The sequence below is a fragment of the Canis aureus genome, chromosome X, assembly GCF_053574225.1.
Source record: "Canis aureus isolate CA01 chromosome X, VMU_Caureus_v.1.0, whole genome shotgun sequence".
Taxonomy (NCBI): domain Eukaryota; kingdom Metazoa; phylum Chordata; class Mammalia; order Carnivora; family Canidae; genus Canis; species Canis aureus.
In genome coordinates, this window is record NC_135649.1 from 75,341,350 (window position 1) to 75,369,318 (window position 27,969).

Sequence of the window (27,969 nt, forward strand, 5' to 3'; positions counted from 1 at the left end):
TTCTCCACTCTTCATCTACACACTAAATTTCTTAGGGTCCCTTATTGTCTCACTTCTTTTGTCCAATGGGAGACACTTGAGAGAGATTTGTGAGCAGGTGGAAGGAAGGTATTTTCTTTACTCCCCACCTCTATGCTTCAGAGAGGTGTACTCCGGAAATGGTTGTATCTCCTACATGATTCCAGCATCTGTTTAACTATTCCTCCATTCATAGCTTCTGAACCATCAGGCCACCCACCCATGCTTTTAGCTTCCGTTTAACACCGGTTTCTGGATTCTGGTAACATTATCTTTCTCATTATCCATCTATCCCTAGGAGTGGTAATAGTTTTCTGTGGTTGCTAAATGCTGACTTTCCTCACCATGCTCTGTTTGACTTTCTAGCTCTGCAGGCAAGATGTATTTCCTTCCTTCCTTCCAGGTAAGATCTAGGGTAGTTTCTATTTTCTTGACTGGATTATGATTGATATAGACAACTCCCATAATCCTAGGACTACTCATTATCACATAAATTAGTTTATAATCCTTCAAAACATATATCACAATCTTTAATTATCTTGTTTGTTTACTATTTGTTTACTTTTCCTCCACTCAAAGTAGATTGTAAGGTCCATGAGGAAATTTGTCTTGCATCTTGAGCATCTATCACAATGCTTGGTACATAGGGGTTCAATAATATTGTTGAATGAATGTATCCATCAAAAAAAAATCCAGGTTTTTATTGTATATCTCTTATGTGACAGTCACTATTGTAGGGAAATACTAAGTATTTCATTGTCCCTGACTTAAGAAAATACTTATAATTCCATTTAAATTACAAGACATAGAAAAATGTACACATGACCAGTGTATTAGTTTGTCAGGGTTGTCATAACAAAGTACCAAAGACTGGGTACCTTAACTAACAGAAATTAATTTTCTCAAAATTCTGAAGGCTAGGAGTCCAAGATCAAGGTGGTCTCTTCTGAGGCCTCTCTCCTTGGCTTGCAGATGGCTACCTTCTTCCTTTCTTTTCATATGGTCTTTCCTCTGTACCTGTTTGAGTCCAAAATTCCTTTTTATAAGGACACCAGACATATTGGAAAAAGGTCTATCTTAGTAATCTTATTTTAGCTTTATTATCTCTTTAAAGATACTATTTCCAAATAAAATCACATTATGAGGCATTGGAAGTTCAGACTTCAACATACAAATATTAGGGGGACACAATTCAGGCTGTAACAACCAGTAAGTAAAAGATTATTTTCAATTGAGAGAGATAAAAGGTAGCACTATAGGAATTAGACAAAAGATAATAAAACCAGGGCCTGGAATATTCCAGGAAAGCTTCCTAGAGGTGGTGTGCCTAGTGCTGTATCTTAAAGAAATCTAAGAGTGATAACAGCCCTGACTGGCCTGGTTGGCAGGGGAGGTAAATCCAAGAGGCTTAGTGTGATTGAAGGCTCAGAGATGAGAAAGTGAGGAGACAATTGTAGAATTACAAGACTATCAGCCTTGGGAGGAAGTTGAAAGGCTACCTAGGCTAAGCTCCCATTTGATTCAAGAATCCTTTGCCAAAGGACCATTCACCTTCTGCTTGTATCCCTCCCAGGATTGAGTGCTTATCAAAGCATCTGCTTAGATCTTTGGCCAGCTCTGTCTGGCCAAACACAATGGCTTGGATGAAGTGGGGGAGAATCTGCTAGAACAGAGGAAAATAAATTTGTGTGTGTAAAATGCCAGTGATGTCTTCATACCAATCACCTTCAGGCACTTCTTTCTGCTGTCATATTTTAATTCCCTCTTGCTGAAGCTGCAACAATTGTTTTTGTAATCCCAATTTTGCCTGACCTGCCCTGTGGGTCAGGAGACTTGGATTCTTCTCTTGTTTAGCTGTACTACCTTAGGCAATGTTTTTCAATCTTTGGGCTTCAGTGTTTATGTGTGTAACAGGGGGCTCATTAACATTCCCTGTCATGTTCTTCTTACAGGGTAATTGTAAGGACTATATGGGTTTGAATGTGACCAGCAATGTCAACATTCAGCAGCTGTAAAGGTGCCAGCCTGGATTGCACTGCCCAGATTTAGGGACATCATGAAGAGGTGGGTGGTTTCTCCGTTTGCCTGTTTTGCTGATGTTCTTTTGACTCATTCTCAGAAAAACAAGCAAATGGAAAATTCATCCATCAACAAGCTACCTTTCATATTCCTGAGGATGTGAGGGAGAATCCTGGAATGGTGTTATGTGTGCGTGCTCGCGCGCGTGCGCGCCTAGGGGCGCGCGCGCACTTGCGTTAGCAAAAAGAGGCTTGGAAAGCTGCAAAGGGTAAAGTCAAGGCTTTATCTTTTTATGTGACCTTAGATAGGTCCCTTCCATCTTCTAAACCTCCATTTATTTATCTGTAAAATGAAGATACTAATGCTTTGTTCACAGAGTTGTTCTGAGAAGCGAAAGTAAAGAGGATGAAAGCCCCAAGAGTACACAATAGAAGACAGGATCCGAGGGGAGTATGCAGAGGGAGGGCTGGGGGAAGGGAGGGAGGGAGGAGAGTATCGGCGTGGCTCCACTGGGGCAGGATCTTATTGTGGCTCCACTGGGGCAGGATCTTATTATTTCGGAGGTTGGCCCAACACCTCTGGCAACTTTGGAGGGGACTTTTTGCTGACTCGACACAATTGACACAACTGGGGAGCCCCACAATAAACAGCATCTAACTACAGCACGGGGAGGGGGTTCAGGCAGGAAGAGGTGGCCTCCGCCTTCTCCCGGGTGAAGGTCATTTACCCCCATCCTCTCCCTGCACCCCACCTCCCAGTTCTGAAGCCTTGGCTGGGGACAAAGGCAGTCGGTTGGGACCCTCCTCCTACGCTTCTCCCAGCCAAGCACCCCTGGAGCTGCAGGGCGGAGAGGCAGAGCCTGCCAGCTGGGATGGAACAACCTGACTGAAGGGGAGGTCCGGGGCGGAGGGGATTGGGCTTTAGGGCTGTGGAGGAGGGGAGGCGGAGGGGGCGCTAGGGCTTTCGCTTGATCCAGCCCTGCCAGCCCAGCCTGCCTGAGACAACCCGCGCCAGCCACCCAGGCCTCAGAGAAGACGGACTTCTTCTCGGGCACCATGCAGTGGATAAGGGGCGGATCAGGAATGGTGAGTGCATATAACCCCAGTTTACCCTGCCTGAGCCTCAGTCCCCTAGCCCCACCCCAGCTCCTTCACCAGAGGCTCTGCAATGAGCCCCCTGGTTTCTGCTCACCGCCCTCTCCGGCTCTGTCCTTGAGACAGTAGCGAGCTTCCTGTGGCCATTTTAGGAGTCCTAGCTCACTCGCCTGCTGAAGAAAGACCCCTCCCATCCCCCTCCGCATTCCTACCTACCTTCCCCCATTGGGGTAGGGTGAGAGTGGGGGTCACCTGGAAGGCCAATGAAGCAAGGAAGGCTGGTAGAGGGTCTCTCTGGGAATAGTGAGGCTCGAAAGCGCCGGTGAGCTGGTATGGATTTGGGAGGGAGAGAGTAGTCAAAAAGCCTGGGATTGTGGAGAAGACAGTATTGGGAGAGCTTCATGGTCCCCTAAATAGGCTGCATGCACCCCTTCACCCTGGCCAGTCTCAGGGCTTGAGGGCCAGGGAGTGACTCTCAGGGAAGCTGCATAGGGGGGCCCTGGAGCCCTTTGCCTGGGCTGGAGACATCCTGTACACACTTAGGATTTTGTAAAGGAGAGAGCTTCAGAAATCCTCATCTTGGAAATGGGTCTGAGCCCCATTCAGTTAGGAGAGCTCTTTCTCATCCCCACCCCCCATCAAGGAGTGTGTGCTTGTATGTGTGTTTAGTATTATCCTTCAACAATTCATTGTATGCTATGGTGCTCCCTTCTCCACCTGGAGACCTTGGAATGACTTCCCTTGAAGAGAGGAAGTGGTGGCTGCTTGTTGATGCCTTTCTGACTCAGCCAGGGGTAGCTCAAGTCTAGTCAGGGACTGGGGCCAGGGTGGGGGAGTGGGGGTTGTAGGAGGCAAGAGGGTCTTGGAGGGCAGTTGTGTTGGGTCATCAGGCGCTGATGGCAACCCTAGCCCACACTTCTGCACTCCCAGTCACAACCCACAGCTGAAGGAAAGTAGCCTGAAGCAGTTGGGTAAAAACTGATATTTAAATCTTTTTTGCTCCTGTTCTGGAAGGGAAGAGGAATTTGGTATGGATTAGGACTGTATTCAGAGGAGCTGTCCTCCTTTCTTCCAGGTTTCCTTAGAATTCTGTTTCACTGATTCTTAAAGGCATCCAGTTTATATTCCTATATGCCAGAGCTTTGAGAGACTTTCTTAGACCTCTACTTCCCTGCGGTCCCATCGAAACTGTTTCAGATGTTTGTAGAACCAGAAAAGGTTACGTCAGGAAAAGACCTTCAAGTCCTTGTCATCCATCCAGGAAACCTGCAACCCAGAGAATGGGAGAGACTTGCCCAGGGCCACACAGCTCCATGAAGGCAAAGCTGAGTCTAGCACAGGAGTCTTCTATCTCTTCATCATTGTCCCTCCCCACTGCTTCACAGAATCATCAGTTCAAATGGTGCTGAGAGGCAGAAAGAAACAAACAGTCATGATCTTGGGAAAGAATTTCTTTCAGGATGAACTAATGCCATGAAATTTGCCTGAAAAACAAAACAAAATATGACAGTCCTGGTATTTCTGGAAGATGAGTATGGGTGAGACCTCCCACCTCTTCTATATATATATTTTAGTATAGGGGTCCAGAGCCACCCATTGACAACAGATTAAATTAATAGAGAAATCTAAAATTTTGCCAATTGTGTGTGAGAGAAAAGAGAGAGTAACAGAAACCTTGTAGAGACTATGAAATTAAAGATTGATTGATGGGGAATTCTTATAATATTTTTAGGGGACTTAAGTGGTGATAAAAGCATTTATTTAAAAATTTGCCAGAATTTAAGAAACTTTATTCTCATCTGGTGGCAAGAAATCTCTAGTCTTGGCCCTACTACTGTTTTGATAGGAATGTTTGGGGACTTAGTTTTCTCACCTGTTAAATGGGGCTATTAATGATCACCAAAATTCCTTGGAAGTCTGAGATTCTCAGATTCTTAGAAGTAAATGTTGGATAAAATGTAAGTAGTGGCTCATTACAAAAAAAATAGAGAATATTTATTTAGCCACCATTTTTTAACGAGGCCATTCTAAAGGTCTTTACTCTTTCATTTGCAAAGGGCCTGTAATTTATATTAGGCTTTTTATAATAGTGGGATTCCTTTTTAGAACATTTGATTGTTTTAACTGATTGCAAGTGTCACTTGCAAATGAAGGTCTTTGAACATAAAAAACACCAGTAGGGATTTTACAGAATAAGATTTGTCTCAGTAGAGAGTGTCGAAAAAAATTGTGAGTTCACTTTTGATGGTAAATTGTAGTATATTCATTCATAACTTCTTTTTTTAAAAAGATTTTATTTATTTGAGAAGGGGAGAGAGAGAGAGCATGAGAGTGCAAGAGCAGGGGAAGGGAGAAGAAGACTCCCTGCTGAACTCTGTCCCAGGACCCCTGGATGCTGGGACTGTGATCTGAGCCAAAGGCAGAGGCTTAACTGAGCCACCCAGGCTCCCCTTATTAATTTGTGCTAGGTTAAGCCTAGAGTGGAGAGAACGCTGGTCTCAGAGTCACAAGCCTGGCTTTTATACTTCTCAGCTCTGAAACACTTGCCAATTGTCAAACTTTTTAAATCCTCGTCTATAAAATGGGTATAAAATAGCTTATTTCATAGGTGCTATTGAAGTTGTTAATTCATTAAAAAATAGAGTATCTACTATGAGTTTGCACTGATTTAAGTGCTGGGGAGACAGCAGTGAACAAAAACAAATTCCCCATTCTCATGGATCTTCTATTCTGGGGGCTAGGTGCTCACTATACAATGACACAAATTAATATACAATATGGCAGGTGGTGCTAAGCACTAAAAAGAAAAAGAAAACCTGGCAAGAGAATAGAGAGAAATAGGGGGTGGGATGATATATTAGACAGATGACTCAGAGCCTCTCTGATTAAGAGACATTGGCACAGAGATGTGTAGGAAATGAAGAAACAAGCTCTGTGCAGATATTTAGGAGGGTTCTAGGCATAAGAAACAGCCGAGGTGGGGGGGGGGGGGGGAGAGAGAGCGCGCGCGTGCGCGCGCGCGCGAGAGAGAGAGAGAGAGAGAGAGAGAGAGAGAGATTGAAGGAGCAAAACTGATTTGTTTAAGGAACAAGGAAGCCAGTTTCCCTGGGGCATTTAATCTGAGTGAGATTGGTAGATTTTGGAAGATTTGAACATGTAAGGGACATAATCTGATTTAAAATTAAACAGAATATAGTGGGGCAAAGGAAAAAGGTGTAAGGAGGCTCTTACAAGAGTCCAGGTTAGAGGTGATGGTGGTTTGGACAAGGGTAAAAGGGCTATACCTAGCATCATTTGCAGATAATTTGTGTCTTTCTCCTTTCTGATCACCCATCTGTTTCTCATATGGTTGAGTGTGGGGCTAGAATGAACAAATAATGGGTATATGTAGGCAAGGACATTTCACATCTAAGTCAATGATCAAATGATCTGCTTTGGGCTCCTGACCTCTGATGGGGCTAATTGAAGATTGGTTCTATGTGAATTACCAGTGAGCCAGTTCCTTGCTTTCTAGAATTCTGGACAATAAGATTAATTAGATTATTACTACTTTGGAGATCTAGTATACTTAGCATTTATGTGAGATCTGAAATAACTCATTTTTTATACTCTCAGCTATTTGACAAAATTATTTTTAATAGTAATCTGTACTAATAATTATTTTGTTTTGTTTTTAATTTTAAAATAATTAGTAATGAAAAAGAGGAATGAACTTAAATTTAAAAGATATTTAAATTCAGTAACATCTCACATTTAACTGTAAATGTGCACTTACTGAACAAAAATAGTACACATTGCAGTTTGTATTGTTTTTGCTGTTTTAAATTTTAAGCATAAATAAAAACTGTAGTTGGTCAAATAGAATGGCAGAATTGAAGACACTTACATTCCGTTTCTTTGACTTTACAATATCTGTGCTATCATTGTTTACTTTGAGCCTACAATTTAAATGATGGAACATATATTACCAGAGGGATTGAAGCCATGAAATGCACCCAAAGCTACCTTAAATGATTTTTAAAGCTTTGCAAGTGAAATGAACTGAAGAAACACCTGTAAAGTCTGTGTGTGTGTGTGTGTGGGGGGCAACTAAATCCACATCCATGTAAATACAGTGTTATTAAAGTATATGTAATACAAGATGCTGATTTAAACCTCAATAGTAATAACAATTGCCTAGAACTTTGACCAGCAAAAGGTTTTATTCAGGGAGGAATATTTTATTACTGACATTGTTTAAAATTGCTGGTTCATGGTGCTAAAAAAATACTTTGACTTTTCATCTATAAAAAATCTCTATAGATAGCACACTCCTTCACTGCCTGCACTAAGGGTTGTTTACTTCTATTGTCACACCCTTGGTATGCCACTGCTTTGAAGAAGAATATGAAATCATGGGCTAAATTTCATGCCAAATTTCATGTGACCTTTATAAAAGCCACATTGTTGGATTTGGTGGAAATCTCTGCATAGGCAAAATAAAATGGCCAATTTGTAAGTTTAATAGTTGACTTGAAATCAGAGAGGATAATCATTATATGGTTTCACTCATACAGGGAATATAAGAAATAGTGAAAGGGATTATAGGGGAAAGGAGGGAAAATGAGTGGGAAAAATCAGAGAGAGTGACAAAACATGAGAGACTCCCAACTCTGGGAAACGAACAAGGGGTAGTAGAAGGGGAGGTGGGCAGTGGGGGATGGGGTGACTGGGTGATGGGCACTGAAGAGGGTACTTGATGGGATGAACACTGGGTGCCATACTATATGTTGGCAAGTCGAACTTTATATATATATAGTTGACTTGATTCTGCTATGAATCAGAGATATATCTACACTGGCTTAAAGCATACAGGTATTATTCCACATAAAGGAAGTCAGAAGATAGGCATATTAGGGCCAGTATGGCAGCTTCATGAAGCGTTTATGAACTTCTCTGCTCTACGATCCCAGCATTTGGCTTTAATTGTTGAGGTTACTTAATCCAAGATTGGTCCAAGATTGGTATGGAAGTTCCAGAACATCTGTTAACATCCACATTCTAAGAAATAGGAAGGTTAAAAGAAGAGGAAAAGGACTTGACCATCCTTTTTAAATAAATATTCTTAAAGGTCTTATTTAATATTTCTACCTATGTCTCATTGGTCAGAATTGAGTCACAAGAATGCTTCCAGTTGCAAGGGAAACTTGGGAAAGTAGTCATGTAAACGGGTGACAATGTGTATAGCCAACAATCGGAGCAAGGTTTCTGATACAAAGGAAGAAAGGGAGAATGGGCTGTGGGGAGACAACCTGCAGTCATTGTCTCAGTTAATTCACATCTATGTATGCCAGTGTAAAAAATGCAAAATCTTAGGACTTGAATTTGGCTTTGGACTGTGACCCATAGCTTGATGGATGTGGCCAGAGTAAAAATATTGCTATCAGTCTGGTGGAAGATCAATCAAGATGTGACATACCCTAGTCTTCCTTTGCTTCCTCCCAGTGAGAGTCTTCTTATGAGACCAAATGAATGGTGATATCTCCCACAGAAATGGGGAATGCAAAATGAGGACCAATGTTTAAGGAGAGGGTGGAATGAGGAGATGACAAGTACAGTCTGAGCCATGTTGAGTGAGATGCTTGGACAGCCTTGTATGGGGCATATCCAATAGACAGTTGGTGATCTACGTATTGAGCTCAGAGGACTGGGAGGCATTAGTGACAGTTAAAGTTGTGACAGTAGATGAACTACTAAGTAGTTCAAAATGTAGTTCAGCCTGGGTAAATGAGAAATGAGAACAAAACTTGAGCTTTCTCCTTTTTTGAGGCGTTCTAACTTAAAGCAGACCCAGTTCACTCTGTTATCTATTTTCCAGAATTTCATGGCAAGTATAGTTTCAGGCTTTATCCATGTTGCATATGGGCTGCCTCAGCTATAATGTCCAAGCTGAGGATATTGGGAATAAAAATTTAGTCCAACACCTTAGATCAGGGGTCAGCAAACTACGGTTTGCCAACCAAATCCAGCCTACAGGCTAAGAATGGTTTTTATATTTTTAATATAAAAATATATTTTTATATTAAAATATATAGGCTGGAAAAAGATTGGACAAAAAAGAGTAATATCTTGTGACACATATATGAAATTATATGAAAATTTATATGAAATTCAAATCTCAGTGTCCATAAATTAAGTTTTATTGGAACATAGCCATGCCCATTCTGCCTTTATGATACAAAGACAGAGTTGAGCAGTTGTGACAGAGACCATATAGCCTGAAAGCCTGCAATATTCACTATTTGACCCTTTACAGAAAAGGTTTGCAGACCCCTACCTGAATGCCCTAGAATTACCATGGCGGTGCCTCAAGGAAAGGAGATGGGCAGGGGCAGCCAGAAATTTGGGTCCCCTCCTTTTAATCTATGAAGAGTACCTGCGTTTTTGCATCATATGTTGGATTGTTGCTTAAGGTTTTGCAAAAAAGTTTTGCTTGCTCTGCATTTCCCCCTACCTGCTACAAAAAATGTGAATACTATTCATTTTATAGATTGAGAAAACTGAATGTCAGAGAGGGAGGGTGCTTGACACAAGACCACACAGCTACTCAGTAGTGGGAAAAGGATCCACATATCTCAATTCCCAGTTAAGTATGCCTTCTGCAACCTTCATTACTAGGGGGCAAAGGAAGGTAAATTTACCTGTTATATGCCAGTTATACTAAATATAATCTCAATCAATCCTTTCATTAGCCCCTACAAAATGGGTTTTAATGTCAACATTTGTTAGTTTATAAGTTCATGTAACAAATATTTGCTGAGCACCTACCATGTGACAGGTACTCTTCTACTCAAGTCATTGGGGATACAGCAAGGAATGAAACAGAAAAATGTCTCTACCCTCTGGGAGTTCATAGCTTAGATCATCTTAGAAACAGGGATAGAGAATTTAAGTACCTTGCTCAGAGTTAAAGAAAGGGCAGCATCAGATTTCAAAATAAGATTTGATTTAAAAAGCCTTATTCTTAAAAAAAAAAGCCAGCTACAACCCATTCACCCCATCCCTCTATCCATCCTTCATCCACTCACTGATTTACTTACTAATGCACATATCCATTTATTTGGTCCATCCATCCATTTATACATTTATCCAATGTATTTATTGATTATTTATAAACTGCTAGGTGTGGGTGATATAGCAGGCAGAGTTCTCTAGCTTTCATCATTCAGTCTTGGTATTAGAAACATTGTATAATGTTTAGGAGCACCCACCCTGGAACCAGATTCCCTGCATTCAAATAATTGTTCTGGCCACTTATTGTCTGCATGGTCTTGGACAGCCTGCTTAACCCCTCAGGGTCTTCATTTTTAAAGTTGAGAAGATAATAGTACATCCCCATTTGAAAATGTTGTTGTGAGTGAATGCATGTAAGGTACTTTGAAAAATGCCTGGAGCAGAGTAAAAGCTATATAAATATTTATTGTTTTTTTTTATATTCTCTTCAGAGCCAGAGCCCATCCCAATTGGCTTAGAACCACAGCTTCATTTGTTTGTGATTGCCACCTAATTGTATTCCATTCCTCAGGGTCCTTTCTAGCTAATCTGAAAAAAATTTATGTCAATACTTAATGACAACTCCTTCCCCATGTAATAGATGCATGACAAAATTTATTTATCCTGAATTGGTAATAAATGCACATGGTGCAAAATTCAAAGAACAGGGAAGGGATTGAGGTAAAAATTATGTCTTTATAAGTTTTTTTCCTGCCCCTGGTCTTCAGTTGCCCAGCCTAGAGACAGATACTTTCATAAATTTCTTAGGTATTTGTATAGATATATCCTATGCTTCTACAAGCATTTACTTATGTACATAAACACACACACACACACACACACACACTTTCTTTTCTTCATATAGTTAGTAGTATATTCAGCAGTTCTGTGCTTACCTTTTTTAAATTAATAATATTCTTGGAGATTATTCCATATCAGTGCATGCAGATATGCCTCTTTTTTTGTATGGCTACATAGGATTCTATTGTGTCCTTTACTGATGGCCAATTAGTTTGTTTCCAGTCATTTGCCATGATAAACAATGCTGCAACGGATTTTAGCAAGCCATTTAAGAAAATGGATGTTTATCAAGCCGCTACTCTTTCCGGGCACTATAGCAGGCTGAGGCATGGGATAGTCAAGACAAGGTGTGGACAGGGCTTCCTAGAATAGATAGTATTTAAGCTGTACTGTTAAGCCTTTCAGATAATAGAGTCGGCTTGGTGTGGAGAACAGGCATGGTAGATGAACCAAAAAGTATTCCCAGCAAAGGGAACAACATTAGATAAAGAATTGAAGCATGAAAGGGTAAGTATGTTCTGGAAATACAATATGGGTGCTCTGGTGTGGCTGGATCCAGTAATTATGGCAAGGTGAACTGGGGCCACATCAAAAAAGCCCTTGAATCCTTGAATACCAGGCTCAAAAGCTTTTCCCTGTTAGAAAGGGCAATGACATAAGATTGAGTGGTGGAGGGTTCCTTTTGTGGTACAGATAGGATAAGAGGAGGGAAGAGGTTGCATTTGATAGCTAGAGGCAACACACCAACACACAAACACCACCCCCCCTCCCGCCACCACACACACACACACACACACACAGTATGTCCTAGCCCAAGCTGTCAGGCAGGAGAAGTTCCCTCTTACTTAGCCTTTTTGTTTTATTCAGGTCTTCAATTGATTAGATGGGACGCATCTTTGGAGAGGACACTGCTTTATTCAGTCTATGAATTTAACTATTAATCTCATTCAGAAACACCCAGAATAATGTTTGACCAAATATCTGGGTATCCTGTGGCCCAAGTTGATACATAAAATTAATCATCAGATAGCTTCACTTATCTTCTGAGTCTACTGTGAGAATCAGATGAGTGAGTAGACAGAAAAGGGCTGTGTGAACTCTGCTTTTCTCTACCCATATAGGGAGTAATTAGTATTTCTGATGGGACAGAGGGATCCATAGTTGGGTGGGCAGAATATGATCTTTTCTTCTGACCTGAATTCAGACCTCAGAAGACCAGACCTGAATTTTTGCTGAGTGCTATGAGATGCAGTAAGAATTTGATTCACAAGGAACATATCCCCCCACCCAAGCCTTAGGCTTCTTGAATTGTCTGCTTGAGGAGAAACTGAGGAAGGCCCCAAACACATGACATGATGAGAGGAACTTCTTAGGAGCTCATTGCTCGTCATGCTATTTTTGCTACTATTTTTGGTGTGTCTATGTGTGTGTTAGAACATGACTAGTTCTGCAAATGATTAAGCTGTTTGGTAATGGAAACCAGGCAGGGGTGGGGGGAAATAAATGCATTCAGCTAGGTTTAAGAAGCCTGATTGTCATGAGGAAACATTTTGTCAAAGAGCCTGCCTAGCATACCCAGAGAAGTGACATTATGTTGAGTCAACATGTAGAGATTTGAGGAAAGATCCTAACAACTTTGGATTAAAATAAAGAATAAAGAAGGAGACAATGAGGTTTGTCGGGAGTTTGGGAGAGGTAGCAGGAATAGCATGTGCAAAGTCCTTGAGGTTGAAATAGTCTATGCTTGAGGGATAGAAAGAAGGCCAGTGTGACTGTAGCACAGGAAGAGAGGGGCAAGTGGCATGATAGGAAGCTATAGAGTTAGGCAGGGACCAGCTCACATAGGACCCTGTAGGCCTAAGGAGTTTGTAGGCTGTGGGAGAGTGTGCATTAGCTATCCTCAAAGGCAGCTATCCATGGTTGCGTGGTTAACAGCACACACTCTGGAACTAGACTGCCCAGGTTCAAATTCTGACTGCTACTTCTTAGTTTTGTGACCATGAGCATGTTACCTAAACTTTCTGTGCCTTAGTTATGCCCTCTTAAAAATGGGGATAATAATGGTACTACTCATAGTATTATTATGAGGATTAAATAAATTAATATGCTCACAGTGTATGTGACAGTGCTGGACACTGGCAAGGGCTATTTATTCTAAGTACAATAGGAAGCATTTGAAGCAGTGGAAAGATGGCGTTGATTTATTTATCTGAGAAGTTGACTTTTACAAACTCTTATAGACAGTGAATTGAGGAGGACAAAAGTGAAGATGTCAAGCTCAATTAAGAGACTGCTGCAGAAATGAAGTCAGTGAGATTGGGGAGAAGAGGGAAGACTTAACATCAGTTTTGGAGATAGAATCAATGGTAATTGCTGCTGGATTGATTGAAAGAGGTGTAGGACAGGAAAGAAAAAAAAGAAGATGATCCTTAGATTTCTGGCTCTGCCACTGACTAGCTGTGTAATTATGGACAAGGGATTTAAACATTATAGTCTTCAATTTTTTTATATTTTAGTCAGGGTGTCCAGAGAAATAGTAGTAACAGGGTGTATGTGTGTTTGCGTGTGTGTGCATGTGTGTGTGTTTGTGTAGAGGGAGAGGGAGAGAGATTTTAAGGAATTTGTTCATGTGAATATAGAGGTACAAGTCCAAAACCTGCAGAGTAGGCCAGCAAAGAAAGCTAAGAGTTGCAGTCTGAGTCCAAAGGCAGTCTGCTGGCAGAATTCCTTCTGGAATTCTTTGTTCTATTAAAAACCTTCAACTGATTAGATTAGTCCCACTTACATTATGAAATATAATCTGTTTATTCAAAGTCCACTGATTCAAGTGTTAATTTCATCAAAAATACCTTTGCAGAAATATTCAGAATAATATTTGACCAAATATCTGGGCATCTTCATCCCCTCAAGTTGACACATAAAATTAACCATCATTCCTTATCTATGAAACTTGAATAATAGTAGTACCTGGTTATTGGTACTATTGTGAGGGTAAGATGATTTAATCTATGTAAAGCACTTGGTACAGTGTCTTTCACATAGCAAGGGCTCAATTAATGATAGCCTTTATTATTTTAATACAATAATAATCCTTCACATTTGTTTGGTGTTTTGCATTTTCAAAGTACCTTCACATATGTGAATTCATAGAAGTCTCACAGCAGTGTTTGTATTTTAAAGTTGAGGAAACTAGGGGATTCCTGGGTGGTTTAGCAGTTTAGTGCCTGCCTTTGGCCCAGGGCATGGTCCTGGAGTCCCGGGATCGAGTCCCACATCGGGCTCCCTGCATGGGGCCTGCTTCTCCCTCTGCCTGTGTCTCTGCTTCTCTCTCTCTCTCTCTCTCTCTCTCTCTGTCTCCCATGAATAAATAAATTAATAATATTAAAAAAAATAAAGTTGAGGAAACTAAACCTGGAAAAGATGAAATATCTTCTTCACATACCTATCTCCAAATGGCGGCAGGACGAGAAATAGGTGTGTAACTTAATACTAGCTCCTCAAGCATTACTCTTCCCACTTGCCAGAAATGGATATTTGCCTGGCCTCCTTCATTCCAGAGTTGAAGGGCACCGGTAATAGGATCATGAATGCAATAAGGCTTGAGAAAAATAGCTAATATTTACCAAGCCAGCATTCATTTTGTGCCAGGCACTTTAAGTGTTTTGCATGTGCATCTAATTTAATCTTTCCAGCCATTCTATGAGGTAGACACAATTCTGTGGGACTTTCAGCCCACATGCTGAGAATTAAAATAACTTTTTCTCCTTTCTCCCTCACCATTATATAGTCCAGGGATGGTATACTTTGTGTACATAGCAGAAACTCTGAATATTTGTGGAATGGAAAAGTGTGCTGATGAAGGAGTGAACCCCAGTTTACCTGTAGCTACCATGCCTGGAGCTAGCCCAAGAAAGGCATTTGTAGTAAATGTTCCCTTTGCCCAGGTAAGATATCTCTGAATCAGTCAGGCAGTAAAGTGAGGGAGATAGGCTGAATTGGTGAAATGAGAAACTTCAGAAGTCCTTCCTGGGAAAAATTAACTGCTCTGGATATTAGTTTACTCATATGCAAAATAGACCATTCTCTCTGTGTCTCCTTGTCTTTGTCTCTCTCTTTCTACACACACACACACACACACACACACACACACACACACTTAATCATTCATTTATTCAGTAACATTCATTGAGCTTCTGCTATGTACCAGGCACTGTTCTAGGCACTGAATGGTGAACAAAACAAACAAAAATCCTGCCCCCATGGAATAAGGAAGATACATGCTTAGCAAATGATTACATAGTACATATTATGATAGTTCTAAGTACTAACAAGAAAAAGTACAGCAGGAAAGAGGAATAAGTATATGTGTGAATGGTTAAAATTTTCAGTTTCTATTTCCTGCTGTACTTCTCTCAGAAGGCAGCCATGAGGTTTAAATACCATAAAAGACCACAGTACTTAGGAAGTTGTGAAATTCTATCTAAATGTAATTTGTAATTATTCTTGGAGGAATAATTTTCTCCTAGTCCTTATTGCTGTTTCCTTTTATGTCATCAGTGCAGCAAGAGTTCTGATCTGGAGGACAGGAAATTTGGGTTCTAGGCATGGCCCTGGCATGACAGTTTCTTAAAATCCCAAATGTATAGAACTTTACAGATTTTAAAGCACGTTTCCCAGAACTTGGTCTTGTGACTCTTAATCCTTTATTATTTCCATTCTCCTAGGAAGTTGTGAGAGCTAGGGTAAGTTGCTTTCCCTCTAAGAAGCAAAATGTTCATCTTCTATAACATGGGAATGATTACTCCTCACCCCTTGACAGCCTTCTTGGGCTATTATGAGGCGAAAATCATATGATGGGGATAAAAGGGTATTATATGTCATAAAATAAGCCTGTAAAGGCAGGTCGCCAAGATTTGGAGAATTTCTACTCCTGCTGATGTGAATGGTGTTGGACTTTGTAAACTGATTATATGTGTGGAGGGTGGAAAGTGAGACTTCAGGACTGAGTACCACTTACTTTCCTTTCTGAGAAGCTTCTAAGGATGGTGGGGGCATCACTGAACTTCAGAACCTCCTAGAAATAGGAACAATTACATGGGAACACTTGGCATCTTACAATGGAGTGGCAACTACTGGAAGGAGACCCCTTTTGCCCACTCTTCATTAGAGAGGTGGAAACCAGGACTCATCTTCTGATATTTAATATACAAATAACTCATGAAAAACAAACAAGCCAAATACCTCATGGCCTTTAAAGACCTTCACTTGCCCTTTGCATGTGATCTCACCCAGAATGCTGTAGGTGGCTGTAAGGAGCCTTGCATAGGTAGAATCTCCATTTAGTTTGCCCCTTAACTTTTACTATAAATAATTCTTCACATTTTATTTTATTTTATTTTTAATTTGTATTTAAATTTTAGTTACTTAACATACATCACAATATTGATTTCAGGAGTAGAATTCAGTGACTCATCACTTATATACAACACCCAGGGCTCATTGCAACAAGTGCCCTCTTCAATATTCATCACTCATCTACAGCATCCCTCACGCACCTCCCCCTGTCAACCCTCAGTTTGTTCTCTATCATTAAGAGACTCTTATGGTTTGTTTCCCTCTCACCTTTTTGTTTATTTGTGTTTTTGCTCTTCTCAATATGGGCATCTCTTGCTTTTTAAGTTCCACATATGAGTGAAATCATATGGTATTTGTCTTTCTCTGACTGACTTATTTCACTTAGCATGATACTCTCTAGCCCTATCCATATTGTTGCAAATGGCAAGACTTCATTCTTTTTGATGGCTGAGTAATATTCTACTATATACATATATACATATACATATATATGTGTGTGTGTGTATACACATCTTTATCTATTCATCAGTTGATGGACATTTGGGCTCCCTCCACAGTTTGGCTATTGTTGATAACACTGCTATAAACTTTAGGGTGCATGTATTCCTTTGAATCTGTATTATTGTATCCTTTGGGTAAATAGCTAATAGTCCAGTTGCTGGATGGTAGGATAGTTTTGTTTTTAAAATTTTGAGGAAACTCCCTACTGTTCACTGGAGTGGCTGCGCCAGTTTGCATTCACATGAACAATGCAGGAGAGTACCCCTTTCTCTGCATCCTCACCAACATTTATTGTTTCTTGTGTTGTTAATTTTAGCCATCCTGACAGGTGTGACATGGTATCTCATGTCATAGCTTTGAATGATATTTCCCTGATGATGAGTGATTTTGAGTATCTTTTCATGTGTCTGTTATCCATCTGGATGTCTTTTTTGGAAAATTGTCTATTCATGTCTTCTGCCCATTTGTTAACTGGATTATTGCTTTTTGGGTATTGATTTTGATAAGTTCTTTATAGATTTTGGATACTAACCCTTATTAGATATGTCATTTGTAAATACCTTCTCCCATTCTGTAGGCTGCCTTTTGGTTTTGTTGATTGTTTCTTTGACTGTCCAGTCCTGAAAGTTCATTTTTGCTTTTGTTTCCCTTGCTTCTTGTGATATGTTTAGAAAGAAGTTGCTATGGCTGAGGTTAAAGAGGTTGCTGACTGGGTTCTCCTTTAGGATCTTGATGACTTCTTTTTTCACATTTAGGTCTTTCATCCATTTGAATTAATTTTTGTGTATGGTGTAAGTAAGTGGTCCAGTTTCATTCTTTTGCATGTTGCTGTCCAGTTTCCCAACACCATTTGTTGAAGAGAGTTTTTTCCATTGGTTATTCTTTCCTGCTGTGTCGAGATTAGTTGACCATACACTTGTGGGTACATTTCTGTGTTTTCTATTCTGTTTGATTGATCTCTTTTTAAAATTTTTTATTTATTTACGATAGTCAGAGAGAGAGAGAGAGAGAGAGAGAGAGGCAGAGACACAGGCAGAGGGAGAAGCAGGCTCCATGTACCAGGAGCCTGACGTGGGATTTGATCCTGGGTCTCCAGGATCGCGTCCTGAGCCAAAGGCAGGCGCCAAACCGCTGCGCCACCCAGGGATCCCTGATTGATCTGTCTGTTTTTGTGCCAGTATCATACTGTCTTGCATGACTACAGCTTTGTAATAAAGCTTGAAGTCAGCAGTTGTGATGCTTCCAGCTTTACTTTTCTTTTTCAGTATTGATTTGGCTATTCAGGGTCTTTTGTGGATCCATAAAAATTGTAGGATTGTTCATTCCAGCTCTGTGAAAAATGCTAGTGGTATTTTGAGAGGGATTGTATTAAATGTGTAGATTGCTTTGGGTAGTATAGACATTTTAATAGTGTTTTTTCTTCTAATCCATGAGCATGGAATGTCTTTCCATTTCTTTGTGTCCTCTTCAATTTCTTTCATAAGTGTTCTATAGTTTTCAGAGTATAGACCTTTTACTTTGGCTAAGTTTATTCTTAGGTATCTAGTTTTTGGTGTAATCGCAAATGAGATCAATTCCTTGATTTCTCTTTCTGCTACTTCATTATTGGTATACAGAAATGCAACATATTTCTGTATGTTAATTTATATCCTGTGACATTACTGAATTCATGCATTAGATCTAGCCAATTTTTGGTGGAATCTTCCAGTTTTTCAACATAGAGTATCGTGTCATCTGCAAATAGTGGAAGTTTGGTTTCTTTCTTGCCGATTTGGATGCCTTTTATTACTTTTTCTTGTCTGCTGAGGCTAAGACTTCCAGTACTATATTAAATAGTATTGATGAGAATGGAAACCCCATCTTATTCCTAACTGTAGAGGAAAAGCTGTCAGTTTGCAGATGAGCTGTGTGTCTTTCATATATGCTTTTTATGATGTTGAGGTATATTCTATCTATCCCTACTTTGTTGAGGGTTTCCATCAAGAATAGATGTTGTATTTTGTCAAATGCATTTTCTGCATCTATTGACAGGATCGGGATCCCTGGGTGGCGCAGCGGTTTGGCGCCTGCCTTTGGCCCAAGGGCGCGATCCTGGAGACCCGGGATCGAATCCCACATCGGGCTCCCGGTGCATGGAGCCTGCTTCTCCTTCTGCCTGTGTCTCTGCCTCTCTCTCTCTCTCTGTGACTATCATAAATAAATAAAAAATTTAAAAAAATTCTATTGACAGGATCATATGTTCTCTTAGCCTTTCTTTTATTACTGTAGTGTATCATGTTGATTAATTTGGGAATATTGAACCAACCCTTCAGCCCAGGAATTAATCCCACTTGATCATGGTGAATAATTCTTTAAATGTACTGTTGAATTCGATTTGATAGTATTTTATTGAGTATTTTTGCATACATTTTCATCAGGGATATTGACCTGTAAGTCTGCTTTTTAGTCGGGTCTTTGTCCAAATTTGTAATGAAGGTAATGCTTGCCTTATAAAATGAGTTTGGAAATTTTCCTTCCATTTCTATTTTATGGAATGGTTTAATAAGAACAGATATTAACTATTCTTTAAATGTCTCATAGAATTCCCCTGGAAAGCCATCTGGCCCAAGACTTTTGTTTTTTTGGGGGGAGATTGTTGATTGCTACTAACTCAATTTTTTTGCGGGTAATTGGTATGTTCAAATTTTCTATTTCTTCCTGTTTCAGTTTGGTATTTTGTACATTTCTATGAACTTGCCTATTTCTGCAGACTTATCAGTTTGGTGGCATATAATTTTTCCTAGTATTCTATTATAACTTTTATATTTCTGTGGTGTTGATTGTAATCTCCCTGTTTCATTTGTGATTTTTTCTATTTGGATCCTTTCTCTTCTTTTTGATAATCTGGATAGAGGTTTATCAATTTTATTAACTCTTTTGAAGAACCAGCTCTTAGTTTTGTTGACCTGTTCTACTGTTTTTTTGTTGTTGTGCCTATAATTGATTTCTGCTCTAATCTTACTATTTCCCATCTTCTGCTGGCTCTAGGCTTTATTTGCTGTTCCTTTCTAGCTCCTTTAGGTGTAATCTTACATTGTGTATTTGAGACTTTTCTTGCTTCTTGAGGTAGGCCTGTATTACAGTATACTTCCTTTTTCAGACTCACTCTTTTTGCTACATCCCAAAGGTTTTGGACTGTCGTGTTTGCAATTTCATTTGCTTCCATGTAGTTTTTAAAATTTTTTTAAATTAAAAAAATTTTTTTTCTGTAATTTCCTGGTTTACCCATTCATTTTTTTTGTAGGATATTATTTATCCTCCATGTATTTGTGGTCTTTCCAGATTTTTTCTTGTGGTTGACTTCAAGATTCACAGAGTTGTGATCCGAAAAGATGCATGGTATGACTGATCTTTTTGAATTTGTTAAGGCTTGTTTTGTGATCTATTCCACATACACTTGAAAAGAGTGTATATTCTGCTGTTTTAGGATGGAATGTTCTGAATATGTCTGTTAAATCCATCTGTTCCAGTGTGTCATTCAAAGCCACTGTTTCCTTGTTGATTTTCTGTTTAGATTATCTGTCCATTGATGTAAGTGGGGTGTGAAAGGCCCTACTATCATTGTACTATTATCAGTTAGTTCCCTCATGTTTGTTATTCCCTCATGTTTTATATATTTGGGTGCTCCCATGTAGGGTACATAAATGTTTACAATGGTTAGATCTTTTAATGGCTAGACCCTTTAATTATGATATAATGCCACTTTTCATCTCTTGTCACATCTGTGTTTTAAAATCTAGTTTGTATGTTGTAAGTTTGGGTACTCTAGCTTTCTTTTGACCTCCATTGGCATGATAGATCATTCTCCAGCCCCTCACTTTCAATCTGCAGCTCTCTTTAGATTTAAAATGAGTCTTTTATATGCAACATATAGATAGATCTTGTTTTTTCTTTTTTCTCCATTCTGATACCCTGTGTCTTTTGATTAGAGCATTTTAGTCCATTTACTTTCAGAGTGATTATTGAAATGTATGAATTTAGTGCCATTGTATTACCTGTAGAGTAGGTGTTTCCAGTGATGTTCTGTGGTCCTTTCTAGTCTTTGTTGCTTTTGTTATTTCTTTTTTCCAGAGTCCCCCTTAAAATTTCTTGCAGGGCTGGTTTAATGGTCACAAACTCCTTTAGTTTTTATTTGTCTGGGATACTCTTTATCTCTCCTTCAGTTGTGAATGACAGCCTTGCTAGATAAAGAATTCTTGGCTACATATTTTTGTCTGTACAGCATTTTGAATATATCATGCCACGGTCTACTGACCTGCCATGTTTTTGTGGACAGATCTGCTGTGAATCTGATCTCTCTTCCCTTGTAGGTTAAGGACTTTTTTTCCCTTTCTGCTTTTGGAATTCTTTCCTTTGCTGTGTATTTTGTTAATTTGACTCTGATATGCCTTTGCAATGGTCGACTTTTGTTGAATTTAATGGGAGTTCTCTGTGCGTCTTGAATTTTGATATGTATGTCCTTCCTCAGATTAGGGAAGCTTTCAGCTGTAATTTTCTCAAATAAACCTTCTGCCACCTTTTCTCTTTCTTCATCTTCTGCGACTCCTATAGTATGAATGTTATTATGTTTTGATGTGTCATTGAGTTCCCAAAGTCTACCTTCATATTCTATTACCTTCCTCTCCCTCTTCTGTTCAGCCTCATTATTTTCTATATGTTCGCTTTCACTGGTTCGTTCCTCTTCATCCACCTTCATTTTTTTGGCCTCCACTTGGGATTTCATTTCAGTTGTAGCATTTTTAATTTCAGCCTGACAAGGTTTTAGTTCTTTTATCTCTGCAATAAAGGATTCTCTGGTGTTTTCTATGCTTTCTTCAAGTCCAGCTAGTATAATTATAGTTATCTTAAATTCTAGTTCATATATCTAACTTATATCTGTATCGATTAAATCCCTGGCCATTACTTCCCTGGCCATTACTTCTTTGTGTTCTTTTCTGGGGGTGGATTTCTCAGTCTCATCATTTTTTCCAGAAAAGAAAAGAGGAAAGAAAAAACAAAACAAAAACAAAAACAAAACCAAAATCTAGATCCTGGGTGTGTTTTAGTCTGCTTATTGAAAGAATTTAAATCCAATAATAATAATAATAATAATAAAATACAGAAAATTAAAATAAGCAAAAATATAGAAATTAAAAATTATAACGTAATTATTTGTTATGTTATTCAATTAAGGAATTGAAAAATTAAGAAAAAGACTGAAAAAAATAATTAAGAAAATAAAAAATATATAAAAGTAAATAGGAAGCTAGATCCTATTTCCCTTAGAGCTGAGTCTTTGCGGGGCAGCCCAGGTGGCTCAGCGGTTTAGTGCTGCCTTCAGCCCAGGGCGTGATCCTGGGGACCTGGGATCGAGTCCCATGTCAGGCTCCCTGCATGAAGCCTGCTTCTCCCTCTGCCTATGTCTCTCTCTCTCTCTCTCTCTCTCTGTGTGTGTGTGTGTGTGTGTCTCTCATGAATAAATAAATAAAATTTAAAAAAATTAAAAAAAAAGAGCTGAGTCTTTGCATCACTCTATCATCAGTAGACTTGGTGTGACTGAGTTGTTTTTTCTGTTCTTCTGGAGGAAGGGCCTGTTGTGCTATTCTCAGATGGACTTGCTATATTGGAAATGTGCCTCCAGGGTGCAGGAGGGCGTGGCTTGGTGTATGTGGCTCTGGCCTTCACTAGGTGATGCTGTTTTGCTCTATGAAGGCTTTCAGTGCTTATGAGCAGGATGAATGTGGCAGTCCCCAGCTCTCTAGCCCTGGTGCTGGGAGTTCATGCTTCCCACTCCTCAGGGAGCCCTTACAGAAGAGCAATCAGTCACCCTTGCTTATGTCCCCAGTTTTTGTCAGAACCTTGTGTTCACCCTGCCTGTGTCCAGGCTTTTTTATCTCAGGTGCATGACTGAGCTTCAAACTTCCAAATTTTAGGGACTCCTATTGTGTGGACCCACAATGATCCTCTAGGGGAGGGTCTTGCCATGCTTTTTCAATTTGCCAGCCCATCCCAGTAAAGCAATTATGTGACCACACAGCAGTTCACAGTTTATGGTAAAACAGAGCAGAAAGCCAGCATGAAGACTTGTTATTCTCCGCTGGCATCCCCATTCCTATGCCTGGGAACAGCATGTTGGCACCACCCATTCTTCTTGCAACCCAAGGGATCCTCAGATCATGCTGTGAGTCCTGGGATTCTGCCCTGCTTTGCCGCCTGAGTACTTTCAAGCCAGGCATGTCCCCCATGGTAGTGGACTTCTAAAAGTTTAGATTTTATGCTCTGCTCCATTATTACATTTGGTGGTAACCTCCATAAGCAGGGCTCCCCTCCCCCACCATAATACCCACAGTTATATCTCCCCCAAGTCAACTCTGCACCTCTTACCTTCCAAAAGGTGGTTGCTTTTCTATTTGTAGACTTGCATTCCGGGAATGAAACAAACTTAGTGTCCCCCTACCTCCTACACCCCCACCATCTTAACTTCTCTAATTCTTCACATTTTTAAAAATATTTTTATTTATTTATTCATGAGACACACACACACACAGAAAGAGAGAGAGAGAGAGAGAGAGAGAGAGAGGCAGAGACACAGGCAGAGGGAGAAGCAGGCTCCATGCAGGAGCCTGATGTGGGACTCAATCCTGGGTCTCCAGGATCACAGCCTGGGCTGCAGGCGGCGCTAAACCGCTGTGCCACCGGAGCTGCCCAATTCTTCACATTTTAAATAAATTTTTATTCCACAGAGCACTTTCAGATCCTTTATATCATTTTCTCCTTGGTAGGTAATATTTGTTTCTTCTCTTTATAGATGTGGAAACTGAGGCTCAAAGAATAAATTATTTGTCGAAAGTTAAGGGCAGAGATAGTATTCAAGCCCTCATATTATAGTATTTGTTAGTATTTACTTAGCATTATTATGTACCAAGCATTGTCCTAATTGTTTTGTATGTATTCACTCTTTAAACCTTCAACAACTGTATGAATCTGTTTTTCACAGATGAGGAAACTAGGGTAGTGAGTATATGAGGCTTGCTCCAAGTGAAGGACATTATACCATTCTCTACATTTTCAAGATTAGAAAAGTAAACCTCAGAGACACTAAGTAGAGAGAGAGGGAAAGATGGCAGCAGAGTAGGAAGACTCTCGTCCCCCTTCATCAAAGGAATATAACTAGATAACAATTAAATCATTATAAATACCCCCAGAAATTGACTTGAAGACTGGTAGAACAAACTTCACAACTAAAGGTAGAGAACAGGCCACATCAAAGAAGGCAGGGAGTGCAGAGATGTGGAATGGGAGAAAAGCAGATCACGGCTACTGCAATGGGAGGGAGCTGCAGTTGCAGAGAAGGGCAAGAGACAGCACACAGGGGAGGACAAGAATGATGATTCATCATAGAAATTAGCTTGGAAACTGAGAGGGGCTGTATTTGGTCAGTTCTTGCAACCAGCAGGGCTTAAAACCTAGAGTTCTAATGGTCAATTGGTTGGCTTGGGGAGAGCCTGAAGGGCATTGGGGCTGCTCTTGGAGAGAAAACACTGCAGCTCACAGACATACAGCTTGAAAGCAGAAATTTGAAGAGAACCTGGGGCATGCAGTGGGGATATTATTTACTCATCTTGGAGTGTGTCCCAGAGAACCAGTATTCACATAAAGACCCCTCTGGGAACAAAGGAACTCACCTGCACCACTTCCCTCCCTCACACCTTATCAGGCACAGGGCCACTTGTGGGAAACAGCACAGCACTGACGCTCACTACTTAACTTGCTTACAACAAACCCCCTTCTCCCTCATATACTGGTTGAACTGCCCTTGCCAGTTACACTGGCCTCAGTCTCAGTGCAGGGGCCCTCTCCCCAAGAAGACCAGCCCAAAACCCTGCTTGCACTGCATTTCCTGATGTGGGAGCTTGGCAGAGCCACGGTTCCAGTGGCAGTGGCAACAGGTCTCATTTCACAAGCAGACTAGAGCACACCTAATTAAAACTCACCACATTTGGGCCACGGACCAAACACTGCCCATAACAGGCAAACAGAGCCTCTGCAGACACCTGGCCTGAAGGATAAAGTGGCCAGGACACAACAGCAGAGCACATGCAACATACATTGGAGACACTCTGGAAAGCATAGGCCCTGGGGAACAGGGAACACTACAGTTCAGGGCACTATAAGACTCTTGTTAATAAGGCCATTACCCTCAAGAAGAGAGACTTAGACAAAATGAGAAGACAGAGGGATTTGTTCCAAATGAGAGAACAGGACAAGGCCATGGCCCGAGACCTAAGTGAAACAGATATAAATAACATGCCTGATGGAGAATTTAAAGTAATAATCACAAAGATGCTGGACTTAAGAAAACAGTGGAAGGCATCACTGAGATCCATAACACAGAAATAAGGGAAAACATAGCAAAGATAAAGGGCTAAATAAACAAAATGAGAAACATGCTTGATGGAATAAACAGCAGGATGCAAAGAGCAGAGGAACAAATTAATGACCTAGAAGACAGAGTAATGGAAAGTAATCAAGCTGAGCAAAAGAGAAAAAAAAATAATTATGCAAAATGCGAATAGACTTAGGAAACTCTGTGATTCCATGAAATGTAATAGCATTCATTATAGGAGTTCCAGAAGGAAAAGAGAGAGAAAACGGGACAGAAAATTTATTTGAAAACAAAATACCTAAAAAATTCCCTAATCTGGGGAAGGAAACAGGTATCAGATGCAGAAGGCTCAGAGAACCCCCAACAAAATCAACAAAAGAAGATCCGTAGCAAGACATATTATACTTAAATTGTCAAAATATAGTCATAAAGACAAAAATTTAAAGCAGTAAGAACTAAACAGTTACATACAAAGGAAATCCTATAAGGTTATCAGGGGATTTTTCAGTAGAAACTTTCCAAGACAGAATGAGGTAGCATGATATATTCAAAATGCTGAATGGGAAAAATCTGCAGCTAAAAATAACTCTATCCAATAAGGCTATCATTCAGAAGAGAAGGGGAGAGATTTCCCCAGTCAAACAAAAACTAAAGGAGTTAATGACCACTAAAACAGTCCTATAAGAAATATTAAAATGGATCTCTGAGTAAAGGAAAGTCCAAAAGTAAAAGTATGAAGGTAGGAAACACTAAAGCAGCAAAAATGAATGTTTTTGTAAAATATCAGTCAAGGAACTCACAAAACAAAAAGATGTAAAATATGACACCATATACCTAAAACTTGGGGAGAGAGGAGTAAAGAATGGGTTCAAACTTAAGTGATTATCAACTTAATATAGACTGTTTCATGCAGAACAGGTTCTAGACAAACTTAATGGTAACAATGTATCAAAAAAACACCAGTAAATATGGAAAGAATAAAGAGCAATAAATTCAAATATATGACTAGAGAAAACCAGCAAACCATAAGAGAAAGACAAGAAAGGATCAGAGAAAATCTTCAGAAACAATCACAAAACAAGCACTAAAATGGCAACAAATGCATATCTACCAATAATTACTCTGAATGTAAATGGCTAAAGGCAATCTAAAGACATAGGATGTCAAAATGGATTTAAAAAAGACCTATCTATATGCTGCATATAAGAGACTCATTTTATAACCAAAGACACCTGAAGACTGAAAGTCAGGGGATGGAGAACCATCTATCATGCAAATGGATGTCAAAACAAAGCCATAGTAGCAATACTTATATCAGAAAAGATAGAATTTAGAACAAAGACAGTAACAAGAAACAAAAGAAGGCACTATGTAATAATAAAGGGATCAATCCAACAAGAAGATATAACGACTGTAAATATTTATGCACCCCACATGGGAGCACTCAAATATATAAAACAGTTAATAACAAACATGAGGGAACTAATTGATAATAGTACAATGATAGTAGGGCCTTTAATACCCCACTTTCATCAATGGACAAATCATCTAAACAGAAAATCAACAAGGAAACTGGCTTTGAATGACACACTGGGACAGATGGATTTAACAGACATATTCAGAACATTCCATCCTAAAACAGCAGAATACACATTCTTTTCGAGTGGAATAGATCACATATTAGCCCACAAAACAAGCCTTAACAAATTCAGAAAGATCAAAGTTATACCATTAATCTTTTCTGATCACAACTCTGTGAAACTAGAAATCAACCACAAGAAAAAAATCTGGAAAGACCACAAATAGAGGGAGGTTAAATAAAATGCTACTAAACAATGAGTGGGGGATGCTTGTGTGGCTCAGCAGTTAAGTGTCTGCCTTGGGCTCAGGGTGTGATCCCGGAAAGGAAACAAATCCCACATTGGGCTTCCCTCAGGGAGCCCGCTGCCTCTCTCTGTATGTCTCTCATGAATAAATAAATAAATAAATAAATAAATAAATAAATAAATAAATAAAATTTTAAAACAAACAATGAGTGGATCAACTAGGAAACAAAAGAAGAAATTTAAAAAATACATGGAAACAAATGAAAATGAAAACCAAATGGTCTAATGCCTTTTGGATGTAGCAAAAGTGGTTTTAAGAGGGAAATTTGTAGCAATACAGCTTTACCTCATGAAGAAAGAAAAGTCTGAAATACACAACTTAACCTTATAGATCTAAAGGAGCTATAAAAAGAACAAGAAAACCTAAAACCAGGAGGAAAGAAATAAGTATTGTAGCAGAAATAAATAATATAGAAATTAAAAAAATAGAAGACATCAATGAAACCTGGAATTGGTTCTTTTAAAAAATCAGTAAAATTGATAAACTCATACCCAGACTTATCAAGAAAAAAAGAGAAAGGACTCAAATAATATCACAAATGATAGAGGAGAAATAACAACACCACAGTAATACAATTATAAGAGAATATTATGAAAAATATACACCAAAAAATTGGACAACCTAGAAGAAATAAATAAATTCTTGAAAACATATAACCTACCAAAACTGAAAGAAGAAGAAACAGTAAATTTGAACTTATTACCAGCAAGGCAGTTGAATCAGTAATCAAAAATCTCCCAACAAACACAGGTCCAGGACCAGATGGCTTCCAAGTTGAATTCTACCAAACATTTAAACAAGAGTTAATACCTATTCTTCTCAAAATATTCTAAAAAATAGGAAGAAAAACCTCCAAAT

General features: G+C 39.5%; 1 protein-coding gene and 1 long non-coding RNA gene across 3 annotated transcripts in view; one reads left to right on the forward strand and one right to left on the reverse strand.

The window, feature by feature from the left end:
* Positions 1 to 694: 694 nt before the first annotated feature.
* Positions 695 to 27,894, reverse strand: LOC144308548 (uncharacterized). Its single transcript, XR_013375002.1, has 2 exons — positions 27,808 to 27,894; positions 695 to 4,536 (listed from the first exon to the last, which is right to left on the reverse strand). It is a non-coding gene; the product is annotated as an uncharacterized LOC144308548 (long non-coding RNA).
* ARHGEF9 (Cdc42 guanine nucleotide exchange factor 9) overlaps positions 2,539 to 27,969 on the forward strand; it is a 211,907-nt gene continuing 186,476 nt past the window's right edge. For both annotated transcript variants that reach the window (XM_077889186.1, XM_077889192.1), the window contains exon 1: positions 2,539 to 3,122. In XM_077889186.1, the coding sequence (XP_077745312.1) occupies positions 3,093 to 3,122 (30 nt within the window). In that variant the 5' untranslated portion in view covers positions 2,539 to 3,092. The remainder of the gene's footprint in view (positions 3,123 to 27,969) is intronic.